Below are 23,614 nucleotides of genomic sequence, written 5' to 3'. Positions count from 1 at the left end.
ATGACAGGCCAGACGTCACCACACCACATTCGGTCATGTTCAAGTCGCTGCTCACTGAGACGTTCAGCAATCGCTTTGACGTCGTGCTGGGCGTCGCGTTGCTCTGTTCGACCATCTTCACCATCATCTTGCTGACCCTCCCGTCTCAGTATGACCCGTATATGGACAGGCCCATCAAGCTGGTCGACTTTGACGAAGAAGGTAACGAATTTGAGGTAAAAAGAGAGGATGGCAGCGACCGATTCAAGCAGGGCAGGACGGTGCAGATTCTCGTCCTTGGAGACATTGGTCGTTCACCCCGCATGCAGTACCATGCTCTCAGTATAGCCAAACACGGCGGCAGGGTGTTTCTAATCGGCTACCAAGGTAGAAAGCCTGTGAACGAATCCGTCACATGCGGGGCTAACCTGTTGTAGAATCTGAGATACATCCCGACATCGTCTCCAGCCCATTGATTGAGGTTGTACCCCTGATCGCAGCGCCTGCTTTCCTTCGTTCAAGCAGCAAGCTGCTCTTCGCTGTCATAGCACCATTGAAAGTGCTGTGGCAGGTCAGAAGCTTGTACCGCGCTCTATGCTATCGTACGCAGCCTGCAAGATGGATGCTTGTGCAGAATCCTCCCTCAATTCCGACACTGGCTGTTGCGAGTTTGGTCTGCTTCATCAGAGGCACACAACTGGTCATTGACTGGCACAACTTTGGCTACTCAATCCTTGCACTGAAACTCGGGGTTAGCCACCCACTTGTCAAGATTTCCGCCTTGTACGAGAGGGTATTCGCAAAGGCTGCCAAACATCACTTCACTGTCACCCACGCAATGGCCCGCGTGCTGAAGGATTCGTACGGTGTCAAAGCCCAGGCCCTCCACGACCGTCCAGGCCCAATTTTCCGACCAATCGACTCACAAGAACGTCGTGCCTTCCTCTCACGTTTGCCGGAAACAGCGCAGTATGCGGAAGATCTCACTGCATCTACCAAAACACCCTGGAGGCTCATTGTCAGCTCAACGTCCTGGACCGCAGACGAGGACTTCTCCATCCTCCTCGAAGCGCTATGCAATTATTCCGCGCAGGTCACAGCGAAGCCTAATCTGCCAAACATTCTGGCAATCATCACCGGCAAGGGTCCACAGAAGGAGCACTACCTCGCCAAGATCAGGGCCCTGAATCAGGAGAAGAAGCTTCTCAACGTGGTCATCCAAACTGCATGGCTCACCTCTGAGGACTATGCGATGCTCCTTGCAGCCGCCGACCTTGGCGTCTCGCTGCACACATCGTCATCTGGTGTAGATCTGCCGATGAAGGTGGTGGACATGTTCGGTGCAGGACTGCCAGTCGTCGGTTGGGGCAAGTTCGAGGCGTGGCCTGAACTCGTCAAGGAAGATGTCAACGGCAAAGGGTTCGAGAGCTCGCAACAGCTGGCGGAGCAGCTCCTTGGCCTATTCGGTGACAAAGCCGAACTGCTGGCGACACTGAAGAAGGGGGCCGTGGAGGAGAGTAAGAACAGGTGGGATGCCGAGTGGGATCGCGTTGGCGGGAAGCTTTTCAAGCTGATTGAGTGAGGTTTGAGACCCTCCAGGATCCTGCTTACACTACATCGAGGTACGACTCCTTCAAGGGTGAAAGCTGAGGGAATCGCTACCGAAAAGGTCAAAAAATGGACAACACAGATCATGATGCTCCTGATTCCCTCACGTACTACTACTTCAGACTTCACAAGCTACTAAAAGCACCACAAAGACAGCCAGACTCAGAGCCATGGCCAGCAGTGAACCCTCCGCATCCAGAGCCTCAGGCTCAAGAATGCGTGCCCTATCGACCTCAACGTATAAATATGCATCCTACAACATGCACGTCCAGAGGTATGGCCTGAAATACAGAGAGCCGTCGTCCGTCGGAAGTGAAGATAAGCGCTCGACTTACCTCGATGCATCGGCACGCACACTCGAACATTAGCTACACACAGAGACCAGCGCATCACGCCGGACCCCGTCCGAAGCTGAGGATTACACTCACGGCAGCGCCTCGGACTGGACGTCGACAGACTCCGAGCAGGACCCAGAGAAGCAGGACATCGTCAAGGACGAGACTCGATGGACCGCAAATATCGATGCAGGAGCATGTGACCTGGAGAGCCTCGGAGTGGAACATCGATCCGTGATGCTGGGTGTCGAAGTAGGTCGCGATGACGAGGCCTTTGCTTTGCTTAGACAGTGCGGGCATGTCCTCTGATGCGCTTTGGTTCATGGTGGATTCTCTTGTCTATTACCTCGGCAGACTGGACAACTCCCATCTATGTTGTTACTGTCAATGTCTATTATGATCACGTGGAGTATGCGGAACGGTCTGAGATTGTAATTCATTAAGTTCGTCAACGAGCATGACTCGTTCTACAGAGGTCTGTGACGTCAAAGCGCTTTTCTCGTCCTTCCGTGTATTCTAGACCATGCATCCAAAAAGACTAACTCCATCCAGCGCCGTTGCTTGTGAGACATGCTCAGGGTATCGATGATAGTAGAGACAGAAACGTATACAAAAGGAAACTCCAAAAAGCCAGCGCCTCTTGCAGGCAGGTGCGGTGGCGACGGCGGATGACACCTGCTTTTTCAGAATATGACGACAGTCCAGACTGATCGACGGCTATGCATGACCCCACAGAGGTCGGCGGTGGTGGAAGCGCCATCAAGGGAGGTGAGACTGTGTGTATGCGGCTCCAATGCGCCTGGTCCAAACATGGCAGGCGTTCCAGCCCTATCGCGCGGCCTACCGAGGTACGCTTCCGATGCGCCTACCTTTCCGAAGGGAAGGTGGACGCAGGACTCACGTGCTGCGAGGACTCGGGCGAGTTGTTCTTGGAGGAGCCCGGCGAGGTCGTGTGCGTCTGGAAGACGATGTACAGGTCATCGTAGCTGCCCATAACCATGTGTTTCCACTTGGCCATGGTAGGCAGACCGACGTTGGCGACGGAGGACTTGGCGGAGATCTTGTCGGCCCACATCTCTCTCTCCTCAGGCAGGTAGAGATCTTCCTGGTGGATGTCCATGCGACTAGCGCCGCGGGGAATGGGCTTCTTGGTGACGCGCATAAAAGGCAAGTTAGGGTCTATCGTCATGATCAGTTAGGCATGGTCAAGCGAAAACCATGCTGGCGGAGGCACTCACGCTTGTCGAGCTCAGCGCAAAGAGCTGCCTCGGTGGTGGTGTCTAGACCGTTCGCACCAGAGCGGTACCTGTAGACGAGAATGCCCTTGTTGCTATTCTCATCGAGATCAAAGAGGCTACTGGCCTTGCTGGCCGTGGTGCCCGATGTGGACGTGGATTTGAAGGTCATGCTTTCTTGCATAAAGATCGGGTAGATGCCGAGTAGGTGAGGCTGAGACTGTTGGTGGGTAAATAGGGCTGTTGAAGACGGAAGTTGGGATCGGTGGGTGTTTGCGGTAACACAGGGAGGACTGTGGGCTCGGTAGGCTTTGTATGGGCAGGGTGAGTGATCTGGTGATTGCGCATGAGTGAAAGCCGGGTCGAGTGAACAACAGCAAAGCGGTCTGGGCGCTCAGCGACAACGTCACAACGGCTGCGCCTCCGGGGTGGCAGCGCAGGGTCGCGAACTGCGAGCTGCAAGCAGAAAGTGGCTGCGACCAGCAGGGATTCGTCCCGTTTAGCGAGAGACAGCGGCAGTGTCTGGTGGAGCCGTGATTGGTGCGCGCCTTCACTCTTCTTATGTGACGACGAGAATGTTCGCAAGATTACGATCCAGCATGTGACTGTTCGAAAGCGTTACTCAGTTACAGAAGCTTCCAGATACGATCTGATTGCCAGGGTCCAGGAATGTCTGCTCTGCGCATCATGGACGCTGTGAGACGTCCGAACGCGCCAGACTACAGCAGGTCCGCAACGACAAAGAAAAGCAATAATGGTTTGAGCAAACTGGAACCAGGTCTCGCAGCCCGGATGACTGTTCTCGAAGAATGCCGGTGTGACCAGCAGGCATTTGCGAAGAGTCGCTCGGCTTTGAGTAGGGCAAGGGCAGTTCCAAACTGAGTCACCTGAACGGCGTCCTGCGAATGACGCGGGATAGTTTCGGTCTCCCCATCCGACAGGGCAGCTTTGCGCACCGCTGTTGCGCATCTTCGCTGGTTCCGGGTAGCCATAACGGTAATTCGCCCATCTCGCAGGCAGCTGCCTACGACCTTTGGTACTAAGGGCACGAATGATTCGTTACCCCAGATCTGCACGATGCGGGCCGCAGCTGAGCTCATCACCTGTCGCACAAAAGTTCCTGCAGCCCCTGAAAGCTTTTCGAGAATGACCAGCTCGAACACTGAACGCCCAAACGCCATTTGATAATCAACATCTGTCAAAAGAGGAACCTGCCAGGCAGTGCTGTCGTACAGAGCCCCGGCGGGCAAATCAGGGACGTGCTCGATAATTGACTAACCCCGGAGGCCTTCAAGCGTATCAGCCACTGCCGCTGCCGCACCTAATCCCGATCCACGGTGTGCAGGTGGACATGCAGCCTCATGTGCCTTATGTACCGGCAACGCGCCCTCTCTAGCACAGACAGCTGCCGTGCACAATCCGACCGAGCCCCTCATTCCCGGGATTTGCGATCACAATCAAGCAGACAGCGCCGTACAAAGCACCGACTGCCGCCCGAAGATCACCATGTCTCTCCAACTCCCTCAAGACTCGCCGTCGCGGCCGCTAAGCATCCGAACCACGGGAACTTCGGCGACGATGACGGATAAGACTGGGGAAGCATGGCGAGGCACTGTCGACAAGCACAACTGCTGGGAGGATCTCATATTGACACTAGGTACGTTGCGCATAGTGAGCCTAGAAGTAGTTGCGATATCCAAGCTGGCGCTTAAATACAGAGCGTCTGGAGTGCCTGTCATGACGCGCAAACAAGTCCGGAACGCTAACAACACATAGACGGAGGAGGCATTCGAGGCTACTCCAGCCTGCTCATTGTCCAGCGGCTCATGCACGAGGTAGCCAAATGCGAGCGGCGACTACAAGACGAGGAGGGTCCTGTATGTGGCAGCACGCGCAAGGAGTTCAACGAGGACGAGCTGCTGCCATGTCACTACTTCGACTACATGTACGGCACCAGCACAGGAGGTCTCATCTCAGTGATGCTGGCGCGCCTACGGATGACCGTACCGCAATGCCTCGAGATCTACAGGCAGGTCGGTCACGAGCTGTTTGGTCGTAGACGAAACATCCTCCCGTTGGCGACAAAGTACCACCACAAGCCGCTCGAGAAGGCAGTACAGAAGATTGTGAGCCAATACTGCAAACTGCATGTAGGATGCGATGGCACAGATTGGCATCCTTGGGACTGGGACCCCGTGGACGAGGAGTCGCCCAACCCTTCGGCTACCTCTACTGTCAACAGCAGTTCTACGTACAAGAGCTCGTACAGTGGTGCGCCGATCCAACCGATCGACAGAATCTGCCAATCGTAAGTCGCATTGCTATTGTAGTCATCGGAACGGTCTGATAGTGATCTTCACGCACACAAACTGGCCTGACCTCCTCGAGCTTGAATCGTGGACCATCAATTTATCTCGCAAACTGGACTGACATCCTCCAGAATCTGCCTGACTGCGACACACAACGGACAAATTGATGAGGCGTATTTACTCCGGTCCTATAATCACCGATACGATCAAGAAATACTGCCACCCTGGGTGCGACCGTACAACGAGGGAGCAGACAAGCTCAAGATCTGGCAGGTGACGCGCGCCACATCAGCAGCGCCCTTCTACTTCGACATGCTGTTCGCAGACGTTGGCAAAGGCCGCGGGTGGAAAGGCTTTAAAGACGGCGGGATCCGCGAGAACAATCCATCGTACGCAGCGTATAGTGAACACGCTTCATTAAGAGGAGACGAACACGAGCCCGCTTTACTCCTGTCGATTGGTACTGGGCGCCCAAACAACAATAACGACGGGTTCGCTGCAGTTTGGCCAGGCCCTCTTGGAAAAATCCCACTCCTCCAAAAGTGGAGCGAGAAGTTCGCAGTCTTCAAGAATGTCTTGATCAAGTACACCGAAGGCGAAGCGCGGCACAAGACAATGCGCACCATAGCCAAAGGCGAGCACCGATGGTACAAACGCCTGAATGTCGATCAAGGCATGGAGGGACTCGCGCTCGACAACTGGGAGAAGGGGCCCTGGTTTAACATCTGCACCGGTGAGGAGAAAGTCGTCTCAGGCGGCAAGACACTGTCGCGCATGGAAAAAGCTTCCGGCGACTACCTCAACCGTGACAACGTCGAGACGTTAGACGGCGTCAAGGAGTACCGTCCGCCGAAGATCGTGCTCCAGCAAATTGCAGAGCGCCTTGTGCGACACCGACGCTTACGCGAGGAGACTAAGAACGACAATCCCAAGCGATGGCAGACTTACATGGGCCAGTGGCTGACCGGTGAGCTGAGAGACGAAGACTCAGCGATCCATGTCTCCCCTCCCATGAGCAGGAAGGGCTCCAAGTCAAAGTCTCGGCCGACGACATCCGGACGCACGGCACACGTGAGCGGCACTGCGCAAGCATCCTGAGACCACCTTATGATCCTCATGGCTTGCATGTTCCTGTGATTCTTGCACTTAAACATTCTGACATTTAGCATGGCGTTCCGCGTTGCGTTCGGCAAACCCCCACACCCACACCTTCCACTTTGCTTCATTGCATAGCGTTGAGCATTTCAGCGGCACCTAGCATCGAGACAGAAAACTCCATACTCCTTGTCGTTCACACGCATCTGGCATTCTGCAAATCATCTGGCGTTCTGCATAGCATTCACATATACCCTACAAATCTTGCCTGTTCAACTTAAATTCGAGGAAAGCGCGGCGGTTTGCGCAGGAAATGAGACCATTACTTGGATAGATGCAGTACATTTCGGTATTACGTATTGAATGATCGGACTACCTCCACGGTTGCATGTTACCATCCTGCTCTGATGAGACAATTCAGTACACTTGCCGTCAGCAAGGTCCGCTTCTTTCTTCGTCTCCTCCCAAGTCACAATGCCCTTAGCTCAATCTGATCTCTTTATCACCGTGCTATTCTTGCACCCGTACTCTAAGTCAAGATATCAATTTCAGCAATCATCACCACATGTACAGCTTGATACTTGAATATTGCATTGTTCATTCGCAGCTTCAAAAACTTGAATATTACCGGAACATTGTAACGAAACTGCATATAGGTAGAGAAAAATTACCCTCAACAACATGTACACACGAGAACTAAGTGCCGCCCGTCATAGTATAAGCTTGAGTTCGCCCAAGCCCCTCATTGTCTTGCAGGACGAAGCATTGGTAGCAAGCGCGATGACACTAGTTGGTCAGATCAATGTAAGACCAGTGCTCGCGCTGCGTACCCTTGCCATCAATCTTAGCCGTCGAGTAGCTAGCCGCCGTCCAGGAAGTACCGCTAGAAACGTACCTAATCCATGCGTGGCGCGGAGTATCAAGAGCGACTTACGGCCAGCAAGGGTGTTGTTGTACATAGATCTGCCGCAGTCGTATCCGCATCTACAGATCAACTCTGACACTGGGTCGTCCAATGGAGAACTAAACAAAGCCGGGGGCTCTTCAAGCGCACATGACGGCGTCTCTGAACATAGTTCAGAGACGCACGCTTGTTCGTTCGAGGTTTCACGCATCTCGAAAGGGTCGAGTCGTAGAACAGAGCACTCCGGCTCATGCCCGTAGACTGTCGCGTGCAACACCCTTCGAAACCAGACTGGTCATCAGCCTGCGCCATAGGAATCTCGAATCGAGCCTCGAAACGAGCTTCTTCCCACCCTCTGCTCTTCTGCGAAAGGTAAGACCTCAGTTCTATGTATCTCTCGTTTCTCATCTTCATGCATGTCTGGCTGTCTTAGCCGAACTTTGGAATTCGTTCCTTCCGCTATATGAGGGGACATGTGAGTAGGCAGTCTAGGTGTGTAGCTCGTGCTGCTGCAGAGCTGCAGGACTGCAGATCTCTGTTGTGATACCTGCTGGAAGCTCTGGGGACATTAAGCCTGCAGGATCGGGAAGACGATAGAGATGTGAGAGGCGCTTGATGAGTCGCTCGAGATCCGCCTCGCAGACCAGCATTATCATAGCGGAGTGGTGGTGTTGCCCTGCATGCGGTTGGTGAGAATGCACGTCACCAGCCTCCGATTCGTCAATTGCAGCCTTGGCACTGACCTCATCCTTATGATGCAGTAGATACACGCAAGAGGAATTGCAGTTGCAGAGTCTTCGTTTCTTTCGTTCTTTCCAGCTAACGTGCGATTGCGATCCATCGTGTTGCGAGGTTGTTGACATCCAGGTGCGGCACGTGGACGGTTCCAATCGACGATTGGCTGTTGCTGGGTCAAGCTCGATCGCCAGCTACAGCTCGACCACCCGGGCACGTTTCTGCGCTACAGCCGCGGGGATCTTCCTGTACAGAGGTTGTGTTTCTTTCGCTGGGCCTCCTGCAGCCTCGGACATTGTGTCACATCCTTATCCTGTCCACCAGCACCGTCTGAAGTGCGTCGAGCGGACTCTTCGCGCACCCAACGCCCGTCATGAGGTTCGTCTGTCCCCGGCACCCGCTGCCGTCACCTTCCAATCGCGGCGCAACGCAATTGGGGAGCAACGGGCACTAATGCACCCTTCGCGTAGGTTCGGCCAGCAGCTGAAGCAGTCGCTGAACAAGGACTGGCTTTTCTACTACATCGACTACGAGGAGCTCAAGACAGCCCTGCGCGTACACCACACCTGGGACGAGAAGTCGGAGCAGAGCTTCGTTGAGCAGCTCGAGAAGGAGCTCGACAAGGTCTACAGTTTCGTGCGTGTCAAGAGCGAGGAGATCATCCGCCGCATCGCAGCGTCAGAGAAGGAGGTCAGCACCGCGGTCGCCAAGTTGCAGCAATACCTGCAGTCTCAGCAGGCAAACCAAGATGGAGACCCATTCGAGGAGGATTTCGAATTGCTGGAAGAGGATCTCAGCGACATCATCGCGGATGTTCACGACCTGGCCAAGTTCACTCAATTGAACTACACAGGCTTCCAGAAGATCATTAAGAAGCACGATGTATGTTGCTACGCAGGATGAATACCAATCGGCGCTGACCTGCTGCAGAAAAACACTCGCTGGGCACTCAAGCCCGTCTTCGCCGCCCGCCTCAAGCGCAAGCCCTTCTTCCAAGACAACTATGACAGCTATATTGTCAATCTCTCGAAGCTCTACGACGTGGTTCGTACTCGCGGTAGCCCCGTCAAGGGCGACTCCTCCGCTGGCGGAAAGCAGCAGAACTTCGTTCGCCAGACCACGAAATACTGGGTCCATCCCGACAACATCGTCGAGCTGAAGCTGATCATCCTGAAGCATCTGCCTGTGCTGGTGTTCAACCCTAACAAAGAATTCAACGAGGAAGATTCATCTATCACGTCCATCTACTTCGACAACACGGAGACCTGGGAGTTGTACGAGGGTCGTCTGAAGAAGACAGAGGGCGCAGAGGCCATTCGTCTGCGATGGTACGGAGGCATGAACAGCGACACCATCTTCATCGAACGCAAGACCCATCGTGAGGATTGGACCGGTGAAGAGTCGGTCAAGGCGCGTTTCAAGCTCAAGGAGAAGAATGTCAACGACTACCTCAAGGGCAAATTGCTGCCCGGGAAGATCTTCGAGAAAGAGCGCAGGGAGCAGAAGAGGTCTGAGAAGGATATTGCGTCCGACGAGCAGCTTGCTCGCGAGATCCAGTACCGTGTCATTGACCGCAGTCTCGTACCTGTCACACGCTCTTTCTACCACCGTACCGCCTTCCAGCTTCCCGGCGATGCGCGAGTCCGTATCTCACTCGACACCGAGCTTACCATGACCCGCGAAGACAACCTCGATGGCAAGAAGCGTGCTGGCAACAACTGGCGCCGCACAGACATTGGTGTAGACTGGCCGTTCAAGCAGCTGCCGTCTGAGGACAAGGAGTTGTTCCCGTATGCTGTTCTCGAAGTCAAGCTCCAGACTGCAGCTGGTGCCGAGGCGCCGCAATGGATTCGAGATCTGACTGGATCACATCTGGTCGAGGCTGTACCTAAATTTTCGAAGTACATCCACGGTACTGCAACTCTAAACCCCTCGAGGATCAACCTCCTACCGTACTGGTATCCGCAGATGCACGTCGATATCCGCAAACCCGTCAGCCAAAGGTTTGGTATCGAGAGGCCGGGCGCTAGCAACGATATCAGTACCAGCAATACTCTTGACGATGATAGCGACGACGATGACGCCGCCATGGGCCTTCCTTCTGCTAACAGCAGCCAAGACGACGACCAGCTCAGGAGACTTCGTGAAGCTCGCGACACGATGGAGCAGAACGAGATCGCCCGTACCAGGGAATATGGTACCCTGACCAATGGCAGCGATCCCAATGCCCTCGACATCGAAGAGCGTGTAGCCGCACAGCGCAACCAAGACAACGACTATCCCATCTACGACTCAGACAGCGACGATGAAGACGACAACCTTGAAGAAGCCAAGCGCGTCGGTGGCCTTCACTACGCAAAGAAGTGGGTGGAACACACAGCCAAAACAGTCGGTAACGGCCTCGTCAACGGCGCGACTCTGCTTTTCCACCCCAAGCCCACTGATGTTGGCGATGGCGGTTTCTCGCTCGGTGTACCTAGCTGGAAACAGCAAGGCGAGGTCAAGCGCTTCAAAGCTCCCAAGGGCAAGCGGATCCACGTGCCCGTCCGCGTAGAGCCCAAAGTGCAGCTCGCAACCGAGCGCACATTCCTGTCCTGGCTCGAATTCAGCATCCTCATCGGCAGTATCGCTGCTACGCTGCTCAACTTCGGTGACGGCCTCGCGTTCGCGGCCGCCTGGGCGTTCACGATTATCGCGTGTGTTGCGCTGCTGTACTCTGTTGGCCTTTATCTCTGGAGAGTAAAGAAGATCAAAGAGCGGAGAGCAGTCGTATACCATGACAAGTGGGGTCCGTCACTGCTTTGTTTGGGGCTTCTTGCGGCGCTCGCAATTAGTTTTGGGTATAGGCTGGGTAAGGGTGGGTATGATGGTGGTTTGAAGGGCGATTTGAAGGGCAAGCTTGGCGTCTAAATTGACGTCGAGCTGAGGAGCCGCTGTTGTTCTGCCTAGAGGTTTGGCGAAGCCTTTTGGCCTCTGTTGTTGTATATTTGTACAGCGTTGTTCAACTATGTTGTCTACTCATGGAGCGGGTCCGGTCTAATGACCGACCTGGGGGGTTATTGATAATCAAGCGTAGCGCAATACCCAAAAGCATGACTCTGGAAGGTATGCCTCGCACAGAAGACTATTGCTAACTGAATGTCTCGTCGTCAAACTAACGCTGCTCATGACGCTGATCTGTGTGAGGGTTTGCACAGCCAGCGACCAAGACTCATCATTCCAATTTCTCAATATCTTGGTCAACACATGACCGGGCTGACTCTCCATGTTTGAGAGCTTGAAGGGCGACGAGCATGAGCAGTGTTCTGGCAGCGACAGATCGATCGTCTTAGAAGTACGGAGGGTTCGGTAGGTGAATGAGCCGCAATTCTCTTTCTCGAATGCAGCCGAATATTCGGTGGTAATTACTTCTATTCCACCCGAAGTCTAGAACATGCTGAGGGTCCACTATCCCTTTTGTTTCTCAAGATGCTCGGGAGGAGTTAATTTGTTGAGGGAACCGACATTCTAGGACAATCGAAGTGGCGACCGCATTCGAGAAGCAGAGAGACAGAGATGCGGGTATAAGATTGTAGTTTTCTGCATTTGATAAAGAGGTAGATGGTATTTAAACAAGCAATAACTGAAAAGGTGTTGCCCGTTATATGCGCATGCTGCGAGGCTGCAGTCTATGATAGCCAACAAAGAACAAAGGAGACCTCATGCTGAGCATTTCTTGCCTCTATCAAAAAGTGGGCAAATATCAAAGAGCCAGACTTAATGATTGACAGGTCGCAGATTCAGTACCTACGTTGTATCCCCAGTAAATATGTGGCTACGTATCTGAATCAAGCAGAGCTCATACGAAGGTCACGTAAACCTAGCGTGTACTCAAGATGAGTCGCTCCAAGACATACGCAAGTTGTCGTCGAATTTATAGGCCAAAGGTATGCAAGAACGTTATGAATGAGCTCATATTTTGAACAGAAGACAGGACATGTCGTAACAGCGATACATTTTTCAATCGATGTTGCTATCGGTCGTAAGATGAAGTGGATGAAGGTCACAGCGCAGATATCAAGACCTTATGCATATACAGAGACAGGTTTAACCATCAGAGTGTCCGTACGTCACGCACACAAAATTATGTGTCGTTTCTGGGGCATGGAGAATGAGCCAGTCTTCTGGCGCAGAGAAGCGGACATATCGACGCCCGCGAAGAGACCTGGCTAGGGCATAACAAGTTTATGGAGAATCTCAGAGGAAGAACCTACGCACGAAATCAATCAGCATGGTCCTTAATGGGAGATGCATGGATGGAGGACATATTGCTCCAATATTCGACCACGTTCAAACATGAGGCGCGTTCTCCCGAGCGCGCAGAGCTATACTCAGACCCGTTAGGGACTTCACGAACGGAACATCGGAGACACCAGGGATTATGTGCTGGCAGGAGTGCACTTTTGGGGGAAACATGTATGGGTCCATCGTCGAATTTCGATTCTGAGACGTAGAGGAGAGTGTCTGAGATCGCGCTTGAAGTCCGACGAATATAACCTTTATGTGTTCCTAAGACATGCTCAAGGTTAGTGTTGCACGCATGAACGAATCACCTTCAACTGTATCCAACAAAAAATGTGCGAAGGTCGGATATGTAGCCACAGGCCCGTCAGAAAATATTAGACAGCGTGTTTGGAATTGCGACTAAGGAGCGGACAGGCTCATGGCCAAACTTGAGGATAGGAAAAGATCGTCTGGGATCAGATACGGTTGCGACGGCAGTCTTCACATACGTTGAGGTAGCAGAGGTGGCATTGGAGGATGTACTTCCAGTGACGGTTGGAGCAGAGCTCACAGCGAAAGCCCTTCTTGGGTTGGCCGTGGGTCTTCCTTTCGAAACGTCTCGAGTGTTCGCATTCATGGCGGTCCCGGAGCTCATTGAAGACGTCATCAACGCGCTGCTGCCAAACCGCCTGTGGCAGGTCAGGTGGCGCGTCTCGATTGACAACTTCTTCCGCGCGTTCTTCAATACGATGGAGGTCCGCCACGTCGCACCTGCAATTCTTCCATTCGATCCCACATACATAGCAGAACTCGGCGCTACATTTACAACTACGATTAATTAGTGATGTCTGAGTCTCTTTGAGTACTGTTATAACATACGTGATATGGTTGCAACCGGTGCGCAGTTGGATGACCCTATCGCAATTGTTACAGGACCTCCACCCCATGCTTTGAGCGAGCGCCTGGGTCTCGCGAAGTCCTTCATCTTCTGGACAAGCGTTTTCGGGGTGGTATGCGTTGTTGCACCCCGAGCAAGTGGCTGTGGCGCACTTTGAGCAGGTCGCACGACCAGTGTGAGGCTCGATGTTGTCTGGATGAATAAAAGTATTGCACTCTAGATTGCTGCAATAAGTCCTGTTGCGCATGGTGTACTCGATACTCGCCAGCTCGAATGTGGCAAGCTCATCAGCTTGCATGTGCTTAGCTACAAGCTGGAGTGGGACACACTGTTTGCAGCATCGCGGTGGATACAGATCCTCGTCCCTGGTTGCGCGTATGAACAGGCCTTTAGCACAGTCGCCACAGTAGCGATGACTGCACTTCAAGGATACCATGAGGGCGCGTGGAAATCGATCAAGGCAGAAGGCACACTGAAACTCCATGGACAGTTTCTTTATCGTCTCAGCCTGGCGCTCAGCGAAGCTCATTGATGGTCCCGCATTATCCTCATTATCTGAGAAGTCTAACACGGTGGTCTGAGCGACAGTGGCGGATAGCGTGGACATCCAGTCGTGAACATCGTGGGATAGTGCCTGTCGAACAGCGGAAGGAGGCGCTTCAATCTCAGGATCTTCGTTGCTGATCCGGAGTACATGGCGTCGATCCTCGTAAAATTGAACTTCCTGTGACGTGAGTTCTCCTATCAGAAGACCATCGCTGTGTACGGCAGCACCGATACTCTCAGCCAGCTTCCTGTCGGCCAGGAACGTTTTGTGTTCGGCAAGCTCGGCTTGAAAGCTCGCGAAAGCGACCTCAACATCAGGAGGCTGATTGACAGGATGCTTTCCTTTGCTGGATTGTGAGAAGATTTCGATCTCTTCAAGCTGCAGGGCCAATGCAGCAAGCTCATCGTCCAGAACCGTGGGATGGGAGGGCTGAATACTGATCGTGGAAGCACTCATTTTCGTAACATGTAGAAAGCTGACCTCACAATCAAAGCACTTGAGTGGATGAGCGACATACTGAGCAGTCGATGACCTCTACATATCTCCTTGAGTGATGCAAGGGCGAGTTTGTGGTAACGAAGAGGCTGTCCCTGCTCTGAGTTATGTGCACTGAGCTCTGCAGTAGGTAGTTAAGGAGCCTGTGCCGCATCACTTCAATGGACGGAACGCCCGTGGTAGGCCCTTGCATTGTGCCGACAAGATGTGCTCTTGCTGCTCAGCGCGTTATGTACACCTGCATGCTGATGTCTTATTGTCGGACAATCTTGCGTGAACTTCGCTTGCGCGAAAGCTATCCGCAAGATCTGGACGCATACGACCATCAAGTGATTGCCAGCATTAACTAGAGGAGGCTCGAGAACTGGGGCGAGATGAGATGGCGCGTGCACCTGATTTGCCCTGCAGCCCCATGCCTCGAGATCCGTCCTGCGAAACGAGGCTTTCAAGACGTTTCCAGCGAAGCTCCGATCCCAACCTCTGGGGCGGTTTCGAATGTTGGGGTGCATCAAGCAAGCGTGCATGATGTGTGGCAGAGTGGATGCTTCAGATCGGGCTATTGTGGGCGCTTTAGCTTCTCTAGGCACTGTAAACAAGCTTTGCCAACGCTAAATAGGGAATGACATCAGTCTCGACTGCCACAAACACGCACTATGTGAAACTTGTCAGGGACGACACTGACAATCAAGTCCGCGCCGCTTACCTTGTTCGTTCAAGATAATCCTGCTGGCCGCCAGCTGCCCGTCTCCTCATTCCCTTCAGTCTGTCATCGAAGCAGTCCAGGTTGCCAATTCCTATATTAGACACGCGAGTAGCACACAACTGTAGCCGCTCGCCCCTATCAACAACACATCAACATGGCTCCTAGCAGGACTTCGCAGCGCGCACTGCTGCTGAGTGCCACACTTGGCCTCGTAAATGCCGTTTCTTTACCAGAACCAACCGCTGCACCCGCGAAGGTCGAAGTTCGACCACCGATTGTCACTCCCGCGGCGATCCGATTCGACGAGCGATACAGCTATGTTGAGAGACGAGACATCTTGGACGACATCAAGAGCGGTGTTGGTGGTGCCATCAAATCGCTGGAGAGTGTTATTGGAACGGCATTGCCCAGCTTCTTCACTGATGGTAAGCTCGAGACGAACTAGCCCTAGTGAAGCTTGTGCTGACCAAGTAGGCATCCCCGGCTGGTTTGAAGGTCTTCCGACCGGTAGTGCGGTCATGTCCAGCTTGGGAATCAACGACGATGACCTCGCTGCGATACCTACTCAGGTCCTCAATGTCCCTCCATACGCGAACTGGACAGACAAGGGTTGGAATGTGCGATTCCACGGCAATGTCTACAAGATTCCCAACATCTCGCAGTCGAAGATCGACGACCTCGCTAATATCTTCCTGATCGACACGAGCGTAGAGCAGCTCCCTGATGAACAGAAAGCCAACGCTCGCAACCTCACTCGATCGATCTTCGTCGTCCAGCAAGGCGAAGAGAATGTTACTGTGACTCTGGAACCCGCACCCATGCAGGGTGGAGATGGGGAGTCAGGAGGTGGAAACTCCATTCAAGCCACTGGAGGCAACCAGACCATCAAGCTGCCGTATGAGACCACTGCTGAGGGAGACTTTGACGTCTTTGTACCGATCCAGAGCAATGGCCTCACCAACGGCAACGAGACCAATAATGTACAGCGTCTGAACGTTCACACCCTTGGCACCGACAGTGGCAACGCAACCGCCTATCTGGTCCCTTCCACAGGCATCACCTTCATCTCCGATATTGACGACATCCTCCGAGTGACTAAGATCTACGACCCAAAGGAAGGCCTGTTGAACTCTTTCGCGCGCGACTTCACTCCATGGATGAACATGCCCGACATATACCGCAACTGGTCGCAGACTCTGCCAAACAACACGCACTTCCACTACCTGACGACCACCCCTGAGCAGGCTACCCGCAATTACATGGACTTCATCTACAAGACCTACCCCGGTGGTTCATTCGACACCAGACCCCTCAACTTCTCGGACGTCAGTGCTACTTTGGCCATCCGCGATTACCTCCTACGTAAGATCTTCGCCACCTTCCCTGAGAGGAAGTTCGTGCTTGTCGCCGACACATCCAACTCCGACGTCATGAAGGACTACCCACAGCTCGCCCACGACTTCCCCAACCAGGTCCAGTGTATCTTTCTGCGCAACACATCCTCGACTGACAGCAGCGATTGGTTCCCGTACAACACCGAAGGCTTCAAGGGCCTGAACAACCGCAGCTACATGTTCTTCCACGTACCGGATGACCTGACTGGTCTGGACATTGCCAATGGCCAGTGTTTAAACGAGTCGATCAAGCAGAACGTTACTTTCTCCCGACAGGCTGAGGTCCTTGGCATCCATGGTAGTGCTGGGAGCCGGGTCAGTGGCGGTGCCACCATTAGCTTTGTAGCGGCGTTGGTCGCTGCTATGCTCTTGACTCTGTAGAGTCACTTTTTTTACGCATGAATGATTGTATACGAGTCATTGTCAAGGTCGGATAGGATTCGAGCGCTGGCTCATCGATTTTAGCGGCATGTTTCTTCTTGGTAGTCGCATCATTCATAGTCAATGCATCAAAGCCTTTCAAACACCGTACTTGCCACCTGTGCTACCACGTTGTTCCACACTGACAAGTTCTGGTTCGAGCGCTGGAACCTTCGCTGTCTTACTCATACGACAAATGCTAGTGTCTCCAACAACAACAACAAAAGTGCTTTTCAAATGTCTCCATGAAAAGTAAGACAAGATTCCACGCAGACTCGAGTCTTCATAAGCATGCCGGCCTTCTAGCTACGAGATATACTCCAGCGCTACTAAATAGCATACTCAGTATAGTCGCCAAAAATGTGCCAGCAAACATACTCCCACTTCACTTCGCCTTGTGCAGCCACCGGACTTACCACTCTCCATTTGTCAGCTGAGGACTCAGCCCAATAACAAATGCCGCCAAAAACTCCGAACCGAACTGCTTTTTTACGAACACTGCCAGCCTTGCGTCGTGCAGATGAGGAAGGCATGCGAGGCAACGCAGCACCAGGAACCGCTCACTGATCTTTTCCGCGCCCAGCCCGCTCCAGAAGATATACCTCCACCCATTGCAGTGGAGTGCGACGCACCCGAAGAACCCCCCCGTGTCGAGGTACCAGAGCTATCGCCGACGCCCAGCACAGCAGAGCCCGATGCTCGCCGCGCTGGGATACCTCGCGCGCTCGTCGCTAAAACCGTGGCCCCGCACCCGCACGATCGACTATCCCTGCTGCACGGGAATGCTCCAGTCCATCCTGGACAGACACCTTTGAAGATTCCCGGATCACAGTCTGTTCCCTAGGCCTCTGGTACCCACAAATCTCCACGACCAAGCGCAGAACAGCATCGCCATTTGGGGGTGGGGGAGAATTTAGAGGGCCGTAGTAGAGCTTTGAACAGTGTGGGAGTTGGGTGGGTAGGTGGTCGTGTCTTGTATCATCGGTTCCATGGAGGAGGGAGATTTGAGGGTTGGGAAGCGTGCAGGCGTGCTGGGTGCTGGGCGATGGGTTTTTAGAAAAGGTCGGCGAGTGGTGTCGATATTAAGTACCGATTAGGATGGACATGTGATTTTCCATGATTTGTGACCGGGTGAGAAGCGTGTCGATTCTCGTGATACATACAGCCAGCCTACTATAGACCAGCATTTTCACACGTGACGTAGTAATACGCGTCCATCTACAGCCTCTCCACCGCCCCCGTTAAACTCCGTAACCCGGGGCTCACGCTCTCGCGGCTCCTCAGACTCAAGCTCGCTGCGCTCTGCGCGAAACTAACAACGTCCTGCACCCTCTTCCCCCTGGCCAACCCCACAGCCAGCGCGCCGCAGAACGTATCCCCAATCCCATTCACACTAACCACCTCCTCGGGTTTCAACACCTTCTCCACAGGGAAAAGTCTAACATACAAACCCCCAACATCCGCCTCGACATCGCCGTTCTTTCTCCTCGCAACGATGTACTGCCGCTCGCTCTCATCGCGCAACTCATGCGCGTCGTTCGCCAGCAGCCGCGTCACTAGAACGCCCTGCGGCCCCAATTTGGTCAGAACAGTAGGGAAAAAAGGCAGCAGTTTGATCGCTTGCTGCGGGACACCGGCATCGACTAGCGCGCTGGAGGTCAGCATCGCGAGCGGGACGCGCAGGCCCGAGCTGGGGATGCCCAGGGCGTCGATGGTGCGGAACCAGGGCGCGGTTTCGAATAATCCGAGGGAGTAGACGTGGGCGTGGAGTGCAGTTAGTTCGTGGTTGTTCGGCGTGATGATGTGCGCCAGCGGGGAAGGGTAGGTTGATATTGATGTAGGTGTAGACGAGCTGTCCGAGGGGAATATGCGTAGGGCCTTGGCGGTGCTGACGGGTTCGAAGATGGTCGTGCTTCCTGCGGACGAGGCGGTGGAGAGCCAGGTGTGCAGGGCGGGGGAGGACCAGTTTGCGTCTGCGACGAAGACTTTGGGTTTCGTGGCGGGATCTGCGAAGAGCGTTTTGGACAGCGAGGTGGTCAGGTCTTGCGGGATGGTCTCGAGAATCGACATGTCGGCCATGGCCAGTGCGAGGTCTTTGTGTGCGTTGTTGATGGCGACGTATTGCGCCGTGCGGGCGGGCGCGGGGAGTGTCTCGATGCCCATCGTCGACATGCCTTCTTCCTCCAGTTGGCTCACTGCTGCTCGGCCGCTGAGGTCGTTGCCGACTGCGCTGTAAAGGCGTACGGAGGAGCCGAGGAGGTGCGCGGCTTTGGCGATGTTGTGGGCTACGCCGCCTAGGCTCTGGCTGATTACTGCTGGGTTGGAAGTGTGAGGTAGCGGGTCGGTTTGGCTTGAGGCGTTGGCGAAGGGAGCGTAGTCACAGGAGAAGTCAACGGCAAGTGCACCTGCAACGACGATGTCGACGGGTGCAGCATCAGAGATGGACGGCGATGTAGTGGTAGGGGTTGGAGGAGGTGTGGGCATCACATTGTTCAGCACCTCCTTGGCAGTAGTGATGGCGCTCTGCACTGGAGTGAAGTAGGAGCCATATCTACGTACTTACATCAGTGCCAGTCTACAATCGAGCAACAAGAGTGTCTGGCTCACCCTTGGGCTTCTTCTTGCTTCTTCTCCAGGATTGACAGCTCGCGGGCAACGATGGCAGCTCTCCTCACGTTGGACTCGATCAATGCCTTGTTTGCTGGAATGCTCTTGCCTTTGGTGAGCTCCTTGACCTTGGCCAGGACAAAGGGAGTGTTGTCCTTGCCCGATGCGCCTTGTGCGTTGGCTTGTCTGAGAGCTTCCTCGATGACTACATCCATCTCGGCCTTAGGGATAGCGGCTTCGACTGGTACGGGGTTGGCAAAGAGCAGGCCAGACCTGATCTGCATCTCATGTTGTGCATCTGACGGTGTTAGAATATGTCTGTTGTGAAGTCAATTGAATTGCTTACGAACGATAGCAGCAGCCTCAATCTCGTCCTTGATGGTCGTTGGACTCTTGACGCCACTGTCCCTCGACCAGAAGGCCGGGAAGTCTACCTTGCCCTCGCGGCCGTCTGCGAAAGTGCCAACACCCACGCCCTCGGTCTCGAGGTACTCAAGGGTCCGGGCAATATCCAAAAAGCTCTTGCAGCCACTCGAGATGACAGTGACAGGCGTTCTGCCCAGCTCGGTCAGGTCAGCAGAGATGTCCATGCTCGACTCTGCACCGCGGTGTACGCCACCAAGGCCTCCTGTGCCAAAGATCTTGATTCCAGCCAACTCAGCGAGTAACATGGTGCTTGCGATTGTAGTGCCGCCATTGAACATCTTGCCCGTCAGCCGCAGACCGGCGACATAGCTCAGATCCCGTCTGGACAACTTCAGGGTCGTTGACTGGCCAGCAGACTCGGTGAGCCGGATCAGCTCTTCTGGATCCAAGCCCACGCGTGCTACACCGTCTAAAATGCCTATGGTGGCAGGCACACCGCCATTGACTCGGACTACGCTTTCGAGGAGGGATGCGAGAGCTACATTCTCGGGGTACGGGAAGCCTGAAGGATTGATCAGTTACTATCAGGCATCTGCATTGATCTATCCAGTCGCACCATGAGTGTAGATTGTCGACTCCAGCGCGACAACCGGCTTCTTCGAGTTCAGAGCTTCTCGCACCTCCTCCGAGACGCGGAAGAAGCCATTGTTGGTCAGGTGGCGCCTTCCCAGCGACGTGCAGCTCCGCTGAGGCAGACACGGCCTCGGTGCAGCTCTAGAAAGAAGTCTCATGGTGTTCGGTGAAAATGCGGGGATTGACCGCGGAGGGCGAGCTTGAGCTACCTGCAGTGCACGGGCGCGGGTTGTGGACACGACGCATCAGCATACGCAACGCAGCGTTTCGTCGCGACAACCCTCCTCGACGTTCCCTCAACACCGACCTTCACATGACTGGGTAACTTGGCTGCTACCCAACATGAGGTCGTTTTCTCTCTTCACGAGCGCCATTGCGGCATTGGCCAGCTTCGCCAGCGCCGAATCCAACCTTTCGGAACCGCTGCGGTCGAAGCTGCTGCTGCCCAGCACATTCAAGCCTCCGCAGGTCTTCAAGAATGCCAACCTGGTCAGGACTACCAATTTGGACAAAGCATACCCCCGGGAGACGGTCAACATTCTCATCGAGAACATTGACGCGAAGCCGCAGTCAGAGTACTATGTGCCGTTCGACACGAGCCTGTTGTCGAGGATCGGAGGGTTCGAAGTGAGAGACAAGAAGAAGGCAGAAGCAGGCACGTTCAGCGTCCAGGTCGTCGGCCTCGACCAGGACAGCACAACCGAATACTACCGCGTCCACCTGCCTGAGCCCCTCGCACCCGGCGCCCAGCAGACCCTCAGCATCTCCTACTCCATCCTCTCGGCGCTCAAGCCCATGCCCGCCGAGCTCCCGCAGATGGCAAAGCAGTACCTGCAGTACACATTTAGCGCGTACGCGCCCTCGGCCTACCCCGTCGACAAGCAGCGCACCAAAGTCAAGTTCCCCAACGCCGACGTCACAGACTACACCACGCTGCCCGCTGAGCTCAACGACGAGCAAAAGTCCGACCCGCAGAAGCAGGGCTCGACATTCACATACGGCGCGTACGCCAACGTGCCCGCCGGCGCTCAGCAGCCTGTCAGCGTGCGCTACGAGTTCACAAAGCCTGTCATCCAGTCCACCCTGCTGGAGCGCGACATCGAAGTGTCGCACTGGGGCGGCAATCTCGCCACCGAGGAGCGCTACTGGCTCGTCAACGAGGGCGCCGGGCTGAAGAACCACTTCTCGCGCGTCGACTGGCAGAAGCAGTCGTACATGAACCCGGCCACATTCGCGCTGAAGGCGCTCAACCTGCCCCTCGCCCCGGGCGCAGTAGACCCGTACTTCACCGACGACATCGGCAACGTGTCGACGTCGCGCTTCCGCCCAGGCAAGAAGGAGAACCTGCTAGAGCTGAAGCCGCGCTACCCAGTCTTCGGCACCTGGAAGTACAGCTTCCGCGTGGGCTGGAACGCGGACCTATCGAGCTACCTGCGAAAGCTAGCCACGGGCGACGGGTACGCGCTCAAGGTGCCGTTCCTCGAGGGCCCGCGCGCGCCCGAGGGCCTGAGCTACGGCCGCGTGGTGCTGCGCGTCATCCTGCCCGAGGGCGCTACCAATGTGCGCTTCCAGACCAGCGTGCCTCTGATTGCGGACGATATCTCGCTGCACAAGACCTTCATGGACACGCTGGGCCGCACCGCGCTGACGCTGACGGCGACCAATCTGGTTGATGATTTCAGAGACAGGGAGCTGATCGTCACGTACGACTACCCCTGGACCGCGGGGTACAGGAAGCCCATTGTCATCACGCTTGGTGCGTTTGCCGTGTTCGCCTTTGTGTGGGCGGTGGGCAGCATCGACACGTCGATTGGCAAGAAGAAGACGGCGTAGAGAGATGGCTGACGCAGCGCAGAAGAGGGGGTGGAGATGAGTGGGAGTAGACAGGGCGCGGAGCCGAAAAGTCTGGCGTCAGTGGCAGGTACCCAATATCCAGTCGAGTTTGTGTTAGCAAGCATGTAGAACAATGTGATGATTTCCAGTCTACACTACCGTCGCCTCTGTCCATACCTATCCTTATGCCGCACCGTCACTGCCCTGGTCCTTTCCGCACCCACTCTAGAACGGATCCTTTATCCCCTTGATACGATGCACATGCCTAACCACAACCTTGCACTGCACCCCCTCCCCCGCCCTCCTGACCCTTTGCCTCACACCCCTCGCAACACACTCCGCAATAGCAACACTGCGATGCGTCCCCGCCGTGCAACACACAGCAATGGCCGTCTCCCTTCCGCCCCCGATGCAGGACGAGTCTTGTACGAACCCCATCAGTTCGTGCACAGCGTGCTCAATCTCCCTCCTCGCCCCTCGGTCCCGTAGCACAGCGTCTTGAGTAATCTCCGCCACCCCGGAGTAGTTATCCTGTATCTGTCGCGACGGGACGAGGAAGCGTCTCGCGTCGATGGTGTACCGCAACGGGACTCCAGACGGCAAGTGGTCGTTAAGGAGTCTCGCGAAGTGTTTCGTCGTCGGTGCCCGGTCGGTGGAGAAGGAAAGGAGGTAGATCGTCGGCATTGTTTCAAGAGGTCTCGTGGACTTGAGGATCGAGCGCAGTGGTGGCGGTTCCGAGGCGGGAGAGCGGACGTGGTGCATCATGGGTGAGTGTTTTGATAGGACTAGTTTGGCGAGAGAGGCTGCCATGGCTTTTTCTTTGGGGTGCTGGATGGTTGAGATAGCGTCGTATGTCGAGTCGTAGGCCTTTCTTGCCTTTCTGTCGATGTGGTGGATGGCGTGGATGCGATGTGCGCCTGGATCGGGTGAGAGTGTGGAGTGTGTTGTTTCGACGATCCGGGTGCCGTCTTTGTTGATGTACTCGATGGAGTGTGGGTTTGAGGTGGAGCGTGGAGAGGGTAGATCGCAGTGCAGGTACGGGTGTCGGTATCGTGAGGCGGTTGAGTAAGTGGTATGTGGACACACATCGTAGAGGGCCAGGCAGGCATGCGCGCCGTTCGGAGCAGGAATCGTTGCGTGGAGCTGCATGGTGGCAGCAGAGTTGTATGACTGATACATTGAGGAAGACGAGGTAGAGTGGTTACTGTAGGCAATCGCAGTTGTTTAGCTGCGGAGTGCGTGCTTGCTATGGCTT

At 54.7% G+C, this 23,614-nt stretch overlaps 11 protein-coding genes across 11 annotated transcripts; 7 read left to right on the top strand and 4 right to left on the bottom strand.

The window, feature by feature from the left end:
* Positions 1-35: 35 nt before the first annotated feature.
* M421DRAFT_58193 (glycosyltransferase family 33 protein) lies at positions 36-1,561 on the top strand (the record flags this gene model as incomplete). Its single annotated transcript, XM_033595572.1, has 2 exons — positions 36-366; positions 417-1,561. The coding sequence occupies 2 exons, from the start codon at positions 36-38 to the stop codon at positions 1,559-1,561; spliced, it is 1,476 nt and encodes a 491-aa protein (XP_033450622.1).
* A 780-nt stretch (positions 1,562-2,341) lies between these two features.
* On the bottom strand, positions 2,342-3,708 carry M421DRAFT_418690 (uncharacterized protein). Its single transcript, XM_033591878.1, has 2 exons — positions 3,161-3,708; positions 2,342-3,101 (listed from the first exon to the last, which is right to left on the bottom strand). Exons 1-2 carry the CDS (start codon positions 3,327-3,329, stop codon positions 2,788-2,790), a joined length of 483 nt encoding a protein of 160 aa, XP_033450621.1. The 5' UTR covers positions 3,330-3,708; the 3' UTR covers positions 2,342-2,787.
* A 955-nt stretch (positions 3,709-4,663) lies between these two features.
* Positions 4,664-6,564, top strand: M421DRAFT_58321 (FabD/lysophospholipase-like protein; the record flags this gene model as incomplete). The annotated part of the gene is made up of 3 exons (XM_033595588.1): positions 4,664-4,814; positions 4,934-5,465; positions 5,598-6,564. 3 exons carry the CDS (start codon positions 4,664-4,666, stop codon positions 6,562-6,564), a joined length of 1,650 nt encoding a protein of 549 aa, XP_033450620.1.
* A 339-nt stretch (positions 6,565-6,903) lies between these two features.
* On the top strand, positions 6,904-7,839 carry M421DRAFT_372699 (uncharacterized protein). Its single transcript, XM_033589765.1, has one exon. The coding sequence runs from the start codon at positions 7,243-7,245 to the stop codon at positions 7,723-7,725; it is 483 nt and encodes a 160-aa protein (XP_033450619.1). The 5' UTR covers positions 6,904-7,242; the 3' UTR covers positions 7,726-7,839.
* Positions 7,840-8,262: 423 nt separating this feature from the next.
* On the top strand, positions 8,263-11,573 carry M421DRAFT_418688 (SPX-domain-containing protein). The gene is made up of 3 exons (XM_033591877.1): positions 8,263-8,578; positions 8,671-9,082; positions 9,131-11,573. The coding sequence occupies exons 1-3, from the start codon at positions 8,574-8,576 to the stop codon at positions 11,108-11,110; spliced, it is 2,397 nt and encodes a 798-aa protein (XP_033450618.1). The 5' UTR covers positions 8,263-8,573; the 3' UTR covers positions 11,111-11,573.
* A 1,366-nt stretch (positions 11,574-12,939) lies between these two features.
* M421DRAFT_58856 (uncharacterized protein) lies at positions 12,940-14,364 on the bottom strand (the record flags this gene model as incomplete). The annotated part of the gene is made up of 2 exons (XM_033595635.1): positions 12,940-13,291; positions 13,343-14,364. The coding sequence occupies 2 exons, from the start codon at positions 14,362-14,364 to the stop codon at positions 12,940-12,942; spliced, it is 1,374 nt and encodes a 457-aa protein (XP_033450617.1).
* Positions 14,365-15,040: 676 nt separating this feature from the next.
* On the top strand, positions 15,041-17,064 carry M421DRAFT_418686 (uncharacterized protein). Its single transcript, XM_033591876.1, has 2 exons — positions 15,041-15,531; positions 15,581-17,064. Exons 1-2 carry the CDS (start codon positions 15,261-15,263, stop codon positions 16,879-16,881), a joined length of 1,572 nt encoding a protein of 523 aa, XP_033450616.1. The 5' UTR covers positions 15,041-15,260; the 3' UTR covers positions 16,882-17,064.
* Positions 17,065-17,188: 124 nt separating this feature from the next.
* M421DRAFT_418685 (uncharacterized protein) lies at positions 17,189-18,024 on the top strand. Its single transcript, XM_033591875.1, has one exon. The coding sequence runs from the start codon at positions 17,441-17,443 to the stop codon at positions 17,762-17,764; it is 324 nt and encodes a 107-aa protein (XP_033450615.1). The 5' UTR covers positions 17,189-17,440; the 3' UTR covers positions 17,765-18,024.
* Positions 18,025-18,138: 114 nt separating this feature from the next.
* Positions 18,139-20,684, bottom strand: M421DRAFT_58889 (IdgA domain-containing protein; the record flags this gene model as incomplete). Its single annotated transcript, XM_033595638.1, has 4 exons — positions 18,139-19,471; positions 19,528-19,825; positions 19,874-20,455; positions 20,510-20,684. 4 exons carry the CDS (start codon positions 20,682-20,684, stop codon positions 18,139-18,141), a joined length of 2,388 nt encoding a protein of 795 aa, XP_033450614.1.
* A 95-nt stretch (positions 20,685-20,779) lies between these two features.
* On the top strand, positions 20,780-22,513 carry M421DRAFT_418683 (oligosaccharyltransferase alpha subunit). The gene has a single exon (XM_033591874.1). The coding sequence runs from the start codon at positions 20,869-20,871 to the stop codon at positions 22,357-22,359; it is 1,491 nt and encodes a 496-aa protein (XP_033450613.1). The 5' UTR covers positions 20,780-20,868; the 3' UTR covers positions 22,360-22,513.
* Positions 22,514-22,584: 71 nt separating this feature from the next.
* On the bottom strand, positions 22,585-23,508 carry M421DRAFT_3439 (uncharacterized protein; the record flags this gene model as incomplete). The annotated part of the gene is made up of 1 exon (XM_033589512.1): positions 22,585-23,508. One exon carries the CDS (start codon positions 23,506-23,508, stop codon positions 22,585-22,587), a length of 924 nt encoding a protein of 307 aa, XP_033450612.1.
* Positions 23,509-23,614: the final 106 nt, after the last annotated feature.

This window comes from Didymella exigua (genome assembly GCF_010094145.1).
Source record: "Didymella exigua CBS 183.55 unplaced genomic scaffold M421scaffold_8, whole genome shotgun sequence".
NCBI classification, from domain to species: Eukaryota; Fungi; Ascomycota; class Dothideomycetes; order Pleosporales; family Didymellaceae; genus Didymella; species Didymella exigua.
Note: the sequence above shows the minus strand (reverse complement) of the source record. Positions and strands in the feature narration are given on the sequence as shown.